At 36.2% G+C, this 8,517-nt stretch overlaps 1 protein-coding gene across 1 annotated transcript; it reads left to right on the top strand.

Moving 5' to 3' along the window:
- Positions 1–265: 265 nt before the first annotated feature.
- APOBEC4 (apolipoprotein B mRNA editing enzyme catalytic polypeptide like 4) lies at positions 266–3,580 on the top strand. The gene is made up of 3 exons (XM_027868475.1): positions 266–380; positions 1,313–1,371; positions 2,039–3,580. Exon 3 carries the CDS (start codon positions 2,238–2,240, stop codon positions 3,369–3,371), a length of 1,134 nt encoding a protein of 377 aa, XP_027724276.1. The 5' UTR covers positions 266–380; positions 1,313–1,371; positions 2,039–2,237; the 3' UTR covers positions 3,372–3,580.
- The last annotated feature ends 4,937 nt before the right edge of the window (positions 3,581–8,517 follow it).

Raw genomic sequence — 8,517 nt, 5'->3', positions numbered from 1 at the left:
AGAATGTTTCTCAAATGACCCTCTTACAAAATGAAGTACTGCATCCCTCAGAGCATACACCCTGAAAGGCAACCAAAGAACAGGAATTCTCCCCCCACCACCCAGTACTGGTTATCTTATCCGGTTGTTTGCTGTTGCTAGGCACAGGTGAGGCTTAGCCAGTGTCTATGTGTAAATCACCATGGTAGGCACTGGAAAAAACACAAATGAAATTATTCCTGGCATTAATAAGGAACTTATTTTCTACTAGAGGTGGGAGGAAGATATGATATATCCATAGATAAATATAAGAGAAAGTAATTTAAAGAAGAAGAAAGTAATAACAACTGGAAGTAACCCAGGAAGACTTCACAGAAGAGGTAGAACCTGAGGAAGATAAGGTAGGATTGAAGAAAGCATGCATATAAGGCATGGGGGATGACTTGAATAAATACTGGATGATGGAAGACAGAATACCAACTTTAGGAAACAGTGAGCAGTCTAGGGTGGCTACATTTTGACAAACTCAGGCAACAGAGTTACAGATTCCCTCCCTGGAACTGTCTGAGACTTTTCCCCAGGGACTCTTGTGGGGCCGATCCCAGAGCAGAAATAATGTTTCATTTTCTTGGACCTCACACTGCACTTTGTACTTAGCTCCCACAATTCACCATTTAGTTGTTTGCAAACACGGCATATTCCCTGCTAGATTGTTTTAAGCTTCATAAAGACAAGATGCATGTCTTATTCATTTTTATACCTGACCCAGCACTTTGCACAGTTCACTAAAGAGTAGAATGGAACTGAGCTCGGAATATTAGCTGGCAATATTAAATAGGTGTTCCCTTGCTGGACTGAATCTTTGGGTTCGTTCCATGGGCACCTTGCAAACATTTTGCCAGATATCCAGACATAATGAGAGTGTATGTGTATATAGCACTTACAACTGCACTAAGACTTTTGGAACACCCTGTAAACATATATTTATGCATTAAATAGATGGTTTGAAATTCAAATAAATTGGGAAGGCTCTGGAACTTCCCGTATCCTAGCATTAGTTACTTTGCAAACATTACCACAGCAATGACTAATCCAACAGAAAAAGGTATTTATAATTTGTAAGAACAAATCTCCAACTAACATGAGATGTAAAACATAAGACAGTATTCAGCTGATAAGGAGAAACATTTTTACAGTACTAATATCCTGAGCAGCTACCCCCAAGTTGCTGAAGAAATGAAGTAAAGATAAAATATGACCTGACCCCTTACCTGGAATGTGATCTAAACCTAGAGGTGACATGATGGTAATTACAGCTATTGTTTGGTTTTAGCTGTTACAGGATTGTGTACAAATTGTGAAGAACAAACTCAGTTCTCCAATTATTTCAAGGTAAGCAACAATTTTACTACACTTAATGGAGCTTATTTAGGTGGATAAAAGAACATCTATTTAAAACTATTAAAGGCTAGTCTAGCCCCTCCTCTGAGCACCCATCCCACTTGAGTGTTTGACCACTCAACGGTAAATCAAAACCAGACCAAGAGAAAGGACATTGTGAGGCTCCTAAACATGCTTCAGCTGTTATTACAGGAAATCAGTGACCCCAGAAATCTGCTGCTGGAAGAGCAGTGGAGACTGTGGAAATCACAGAATGATTTTCAAGCAACAAAGGAGATAAGCTACCAATTTCCTGGATGTAGTCAATCAATCAATCAATCCATAAGCATTTATTAAGCGCCTACATTGTTCCAGGTACTATGCTAGGTGCTGGGAATACAAACACAAAAATATTAAACAGTCCCTGCCTTCAAGGAGCTTTATTAAGTACCTACCACGTGCCAGTCATTATTATGTTTGCCACTAGGGATACAAATATGCAAAACTCAGAACAGTATATTAGAAACCATAGGCTTTAGATAGAACTAGGTTATTACAAACTGAAATCCAAATATATACTTATTTCCTGGGACTTTCACAGACAAAAGGGGCTGGAAGGGTCATTTGGAGTGTCATAAGGATATCTATGAAGTGAAATCTTTCCTTTTTCCCCTTCTAGGAATCTGAATATGCAAAAGCAAATACAGAGTTTTTCTAATACATGGGCATAATTATTCTCCTTCAGAACCAGAGGTTTGTCTGCTACAATATTACCTCCTCTGATGAGGGTGTAATTTAGTAACTATAGTTTTTCATGAACTGTTTATATATACAATGTCCTCCTTGTCAGTGGCGGTTAATAAAATACAAATGTAGAAATGGAGCCACTATACCAGGAATACCTAACAAATCATGGAACTGTAGTAAGACCTTATTATTGGTTGGCCTTGACTCTAGAATGTTCTAAGTGCCCTTATCATATCCGGACGGGCGAAGAAGCAAGAGTTACCCACGCTGAATTTTATCAGATCTTTGGATTCCCTTGTGGGCCAAGTCCTCAAACCAAACATCTCACATTTTATGAACTGAAAAATTCTTCTGGAAACCTGGTGCAAAAGGGGCATGCTTCAGGTTGCAGTGAGTATGATACCCACCCAGAATCTATGTTATTTGAGATGGGCAGTTATCTTGAGACAGTCATACATAACAACGACAACATTGAGTATATCCTTCTTTATTCTAACTACTGTCCTTGTAACGAAGCCAACCACTGCTGCATTAGCAAAATGTACAACTTCCTGATGAGGTATCCAAGCATCAGTCTCAATATTTATTTCTCTCAACTTTATCATACAGAGACTGAATTCCCTGTTTCAGCATGGAACCGTGAAGCTTTACGAAGTCTGGCCAGTTTATGGCCTCAGGTCACTCTGAACCCAATAAGTGGTGGAATTTGGCATTACCTTCTGCATCATTTTGTGAGTGGTATCTCAGGGGCAATTCTTTACCAACCACTTTGGCCTGCAAGAGCACTGGCTGACAGGCATAATGCTTATGAAATCAATGCAATCACAGGAGTGAAACCATACTTCACTGATGTACTTCCCCAGACAACAATGAACCCAAACACAAAAGCTCAACTGGACTTACAGAGATGCCCTTTAAGCAATGTGTCTCCTCAGGAGTCCTCTCAAGTGATGAACAACCAACTATCTCCCGTGATGATGACCCCAGAACAGAGGATGCCTGTCATTTTTATGTTAGTGCCTTTCAGGGATCAGCAACTACCCAGTGCAGGTCAAAACCAGCCCAAACCAAAGAACATTGTAAGGCACTTAAACATGCCTCAAATGCTATTACAGGAAACCAAAGACCCCAGAAGACCCCCTGCTGGAAGACTAGTAGAGACTGTGGAAATCACAGAACAATTTTCAAGTGGCAAAGAAGTAAGTGACAAGAAAAAGAAAAAAGTAAACCCACATTTTAAAAAAGATAATACTAACAGACATTAAATGGCTTATGAGGTTGTTGATGTGTGTTTGATAGCTTTCATCCCTGAATCAGCTGAATCTGGACTACCTAGAAAGCAATCACACTAAAATGCAATTCCATTACATTTTTTTATTATGTCAACAGCTAGCAGCCACACCACTTTTAGCAACATTTGAAGTTTTTCCAATAAACAACTTGACCCTTCTTCAAGTGGTAGCATCAAAGCAGAACTCTAAGTCATTCCCCAACAGTATTATGTGGAAAAGGAATGGTTTTCCAGTTGGCCCACCTCATCATTGAGCATTTAAAAACAAACAAACAAAAAAAAAAAAAAATGAAGTGGACTAAATTGAGTCCTTAGTTTCAGTATAAAGATTTATTGTGAAGTTGGAAACCTGCCTGAAGTAACTGACATTAAGTGCTGTTTGCAGTAGCAAACCAGTGATTTTCCATTAATCATTTATTGTCAGCAGATAGATTTTAAGCAGCCCACTTTCTCTAAAGTGATTCAAAATAATTATGTGCAAGGAGAAGCCATTCTCCTAACTGATTTAACACATCTATGAAAATAGATTTTTAAGCTCAGTCACCCACTCATGATGACTCTTACCTAGGTTCCTTCCCAAATGAAATTTAGTTAGTGATTAGATATTTGGGTGATTGGGGCATTCAGCCTTGAGCAATATAGTAACTATTAACTAAAATATAATATCTACCTATCTCCAGCAGGCTTTCAAGGTTCCTTTCCACTTGCCTGTTTCATGTATGGATGTCTTACCTTCCCAATTTGGTTATAAGTTTCTGGAGGATATGGGCTGTGTGTTATGCATTTTTTTAAAAAATTCCTTTAGAATCAAGCACAGTATGATGCCCATATTTGATGGTACCTGTATCTTACTAAATTCATTATTTATCACTCCTACCATACAACCATTCTAGCCAACCATCATCTTGCCATGCCTGACTTCTGACTTGGATTTACCATCTTCCCTATAAGGAAGGCTATCACTACCTACCCCTCCCCACCAATCTATGTCCCTTAGTTCTTCCAAAATTGGCTCAACATTCCTCTTCCTGATTAACCTGTTCACATCTATACTTACTTATTCTTTTTATGTCATAATGATTTATAACTCACTTGTATCCTGTCATCTAAATAACAGTAAGCCTTTTCAAGTATGTATATTCCCAACCAGAAGTAGGGGGCTAAGATCCATTAAAAAAAAAAAACAGAACTTTCCCATAGTTCTCAACACATAATATGAATTCAATAAATGTCAATGAATAGTTCAGAGATTCAAAAAGAAGTACAGAATTACTCTAAAGTTTTATTCTCCAGTAACATGGCAATGGGGATACAGAATCCATGCACATGAGAAGAGGGAAGGTATATGTAGATATTATGGTACTGTCTCAATTAAGCACCCCATCAGTCACAAATATCCCAATATTCACAATCAACTTAAAAATCATTGAGCAATTTGGTTTGCTCTGTGACTCCTGTAGGATTGCCCTACTCACAATCCTGGAAAGCCTCTGGAACACTGGAGCCAGCTTTAGAATTGGAATAATCCCTTGCTGTAGGTAGGTTCTGGTCCCTCTCATTGGCCCCATAATGAACCTGACTGACATCTAAACAGATATCTCAACTGGTATGTGCTATATCCCACTTTCCATCCAAGTCTTTATTTCTCTGATGTATATTAGATTGGGGATGGAAGGGTAACAGAATGTGATAATAAATCTCACATAGGGTCACTCATCCTGGGCAAGTCAGTATCTTTCTATTGTCTTAATTGTATTAAAGTTTAGTGGAAAGACTGCACAATCTATTGGGTTCTGTGGTCAGACTGGATAGTCTGAGTAGAATATCCCAAAGGGCAATCAAAATGAAATGGCCTCTTCGGGAGTAGAGACTAAGGAATTATTCATCCACAGTACATAATCTCAAAAGACTTTGGCTATGATGAGGTAAAAACAAAAAAAAACAAACCTCTAGTAAGAATTTCTGACCATCAAACAGCCTATGAAAGCCTATTTAGTAAAAGATAACTTACTACATTTTCTTTAGATTCACTATATTTCATTTCTTTGGCTTGTTCAGATCCTGAGCCTTGGAGTGAATGTTAATGTGTATTACTAATTTGAGTGTTATAGCATATGATGAAAATTTTTTTTTTTTTGGAAAGTGAAAGCAAAAAAATTATCAGGGTAGGCATATAAAAAAGGTGAGGAAAGAGAAAGAGAAGAATGGCATGTTCTTTTAAATTTCATCAAAACTTTGGACTACAGTTTTATCAGAAGATCCTATTACCTACAGAATAAAGGTCAAACTCTGCTTGCACTCAAGACCTTTCACAAGATGATGCTGCCTTCTCCCTTTTCAGTCTTGTGTAATTCTCCTTCATGCACTTCCATCCACATGCCCCAGACAAATTAAACTGCTTGCTCCCTGCATTTCTACCCTCCCTACCCTAATATCCATTCTGTTCTCCTTTATTCATACAGTTCCCTACACCTAGAATGACTTCCTCCCCACCCCTGCTTTGCCTGTTAAATTTCTACCCATTCTTTAAAGCCTAACTGCTATACCACATCCTATCTGTACAGATACCTTTCTTGATTGCCTACCCCTGAAATTTGTTAATAATCTTTTCTCCTCAGACCCCATAGATACTTTGCAATATTATCTATGATAGCTATCTCTACTAGATGGTAACTTCCTTTAAGGCAAATAAAATATCAAATCTCAACCTTGTCATAGTTAGCTTTGAGAAAAGGTAAACTTATGCTGTAAATATATCACATATAATACACTAAATACTCTATTAATCTTAAAATTCAATTAGTCAGTTCAATTCAATTTGAAAAAAACAAAACTTTATTTTTCTTTCAATGTGACCCTTCCCAGTCATAGATATATAGAGAATGATTTTGTACTTTTTAAAAAAAAAAAATTTGTAGAAGAATTAGATTTATGGAGAACGGAATGGTTGGATAGTTTACTATGTCTACTACAGCACTATGTAAATATAATATTATTATAATGACTAAATCACAAATATAAAGCTGAAATTGATTATAGAAATACTTCTAAATTTTGCTGAGCTTTGTGAAAGAATATAGCATGATCAAAATGATGAGTTGTCAAGTCAAAAGGAATAAAAATGTTACAGATTTTAGAACACAAGGCAGGGAGGGAAAGAGGGAGGGAGGAAGGAAGGAAGGAAGGAAGGAAGAAAAGAAAGAAGGAAGGAAGGAAAGACATTTTAAAATGAGTAATTCTTTAAATCTGATTCTAAGATTAACCAAATGACAACCTTAACACAGTGCCTGGCACTCAGTAAGTGCTTATTAAATGCTTGTTAACTTGATTTGACAAATTACTGCCAGTCAATACAAAATGCTTTCCAAAAAGCCTCTTAAATCCTGAATGGTAATGCCTCATTAGGGATGCAGAGTAGTGACATTTAACATATCCAGTATACTTCCTACATTTCCAAAATCTGAAATTTCATCAGTATAGATTTTCCCTGCACCAATGTAGATCACAACCCCTCTTCAACTTAGGATACGGTCTTCAAAGGTTTACATGACACAAAAATCCATTACCTTGAGGACAATTTGATGATAAACTTCTCTGCAATTAGCTAAGTTACCTAAGTAAGATTAGCTAAGCCAATCCTCAGACAACAGACATGAAATCACTAGGCCATACTGAAAGCCTTTCCATCTATGTATGACTTGAGAAATATTATGCTACACTGATATAAGCTTCAACAATCCAGTGTTATCTTCTGTACGTGTAAATTGTTTGCCTTCTCAATGACAGGATAGGAGAGGAAGTATGGAAGGGAATTTGGAACTCAAAATTGTAAAAAATGAAGGTTTAAAATTGTTTTTATATGTAATTGAAGAAAATAAAATATTAAAAGAAAAAAGAGTCCAGTGATAACACAATGAACACCAGAGTAGGACTCCAGTAAAGGATTCTTTAATACCTGAATGAATCTGTGATCTCACACATGTGAGTACTCCCCCTCCAACAGTTCAGAATACACACAAATCATTCACAGTTTCTCAATTTGTGCTGCTCTTGTCCATGACTTCCCCAAGAAGCCCACACAACATGCTGGAGGTCTAACTCTAGGTGAACTCTTGACATTGTGCCAGTGATATCAATGGAGCACATATCCTGTCCATTGGTTATCCCTCATTCTCCCTACAAGACTAGCCTGCCTTCTTTTCCAGTTATACATCTTTTTGATAATATCCTTCATACCATATGCAATTCTTCATTGGACGTATGCCATAGCCTATCTACAGCCACCATGCATTTCTTTGAATGACCTATTTTAATTCTTTGGAGACTGTGGTATTCCATAAATCAAAACCTTATAGCATCACTGAAAGAATATTGGTGTTAAAAAGGAAGTCTTCTGTTTCACATAAAACTTGGAGCCATTAAAAACAGTGCTCAATTTTTCAAATACACCCCAACCCTTTCTCCTCCTTCTACCTAATCCTGGATCCAGGTTACCAAAAATTTATTTATATCTCCATTATATATACTCCTGTTACAATTTTATAAATTTGACTTACTATCAATCCTTAATCTCACAATTTTATTACTACACATATATAGATGTTTTACCACATGTATTGATATACTGACATGTAGTAAAAATTTGTTAGATTTAAAATTTGATAAACTTTGAGATGTCAAATATGTAAAATGTAGTATTATACATTGATATGTAGGGGAAAAACTATTAGATTAAAAAGTGGTACACAGTACATCATTTTTAATATTTGGTTAATGTTATTTTCCACCATGATTTCCTTAATTGATTATAATAACAAAGAAGTTTTCTTATTTGTGGAACAAAAAATTATATAAATTTTTAAAACAAAAAATTATTTTTGTAATGTAATTGGTACTATTTTTCTTGAAAACAATTAAAGGTAAAGATTTAAACATACTAGCATTCAATCCTTATCTCCTTTTGTCCTAACAATGCTTTCAATTTTCAAAGTTTTCCAAGAAAATCTCTATTTAAAGAATAAAAAAAGAGTAATTATTGGTGGCTAAGTGACAAGTTTCTATTTAGTTTATTAAAGTTAGCAAGCTAAAATGAGATTGAAATTTTGAATAATTAAGTTAAT

The sequence above is a fragment of the Vombatus ursinus genome, unplaced genomic scaffold (assembly GCF_900497805.2).
Source record: "Vombatus ursinus unplaced genomic scaffold, bare-nosed wombat genome assembly UNPS02014789.1, whole genome shotgun sequence".
NCBI classification, from domain to species: Eukaryota; Metazoa; Chordata; class Mammalia; order Diprotodontia; family Vombatidae; genus Vombatus; species Vombatus ursinus.
This window is presented reverse-complemented; position numbering and strand designations above follow the sequence as displayed.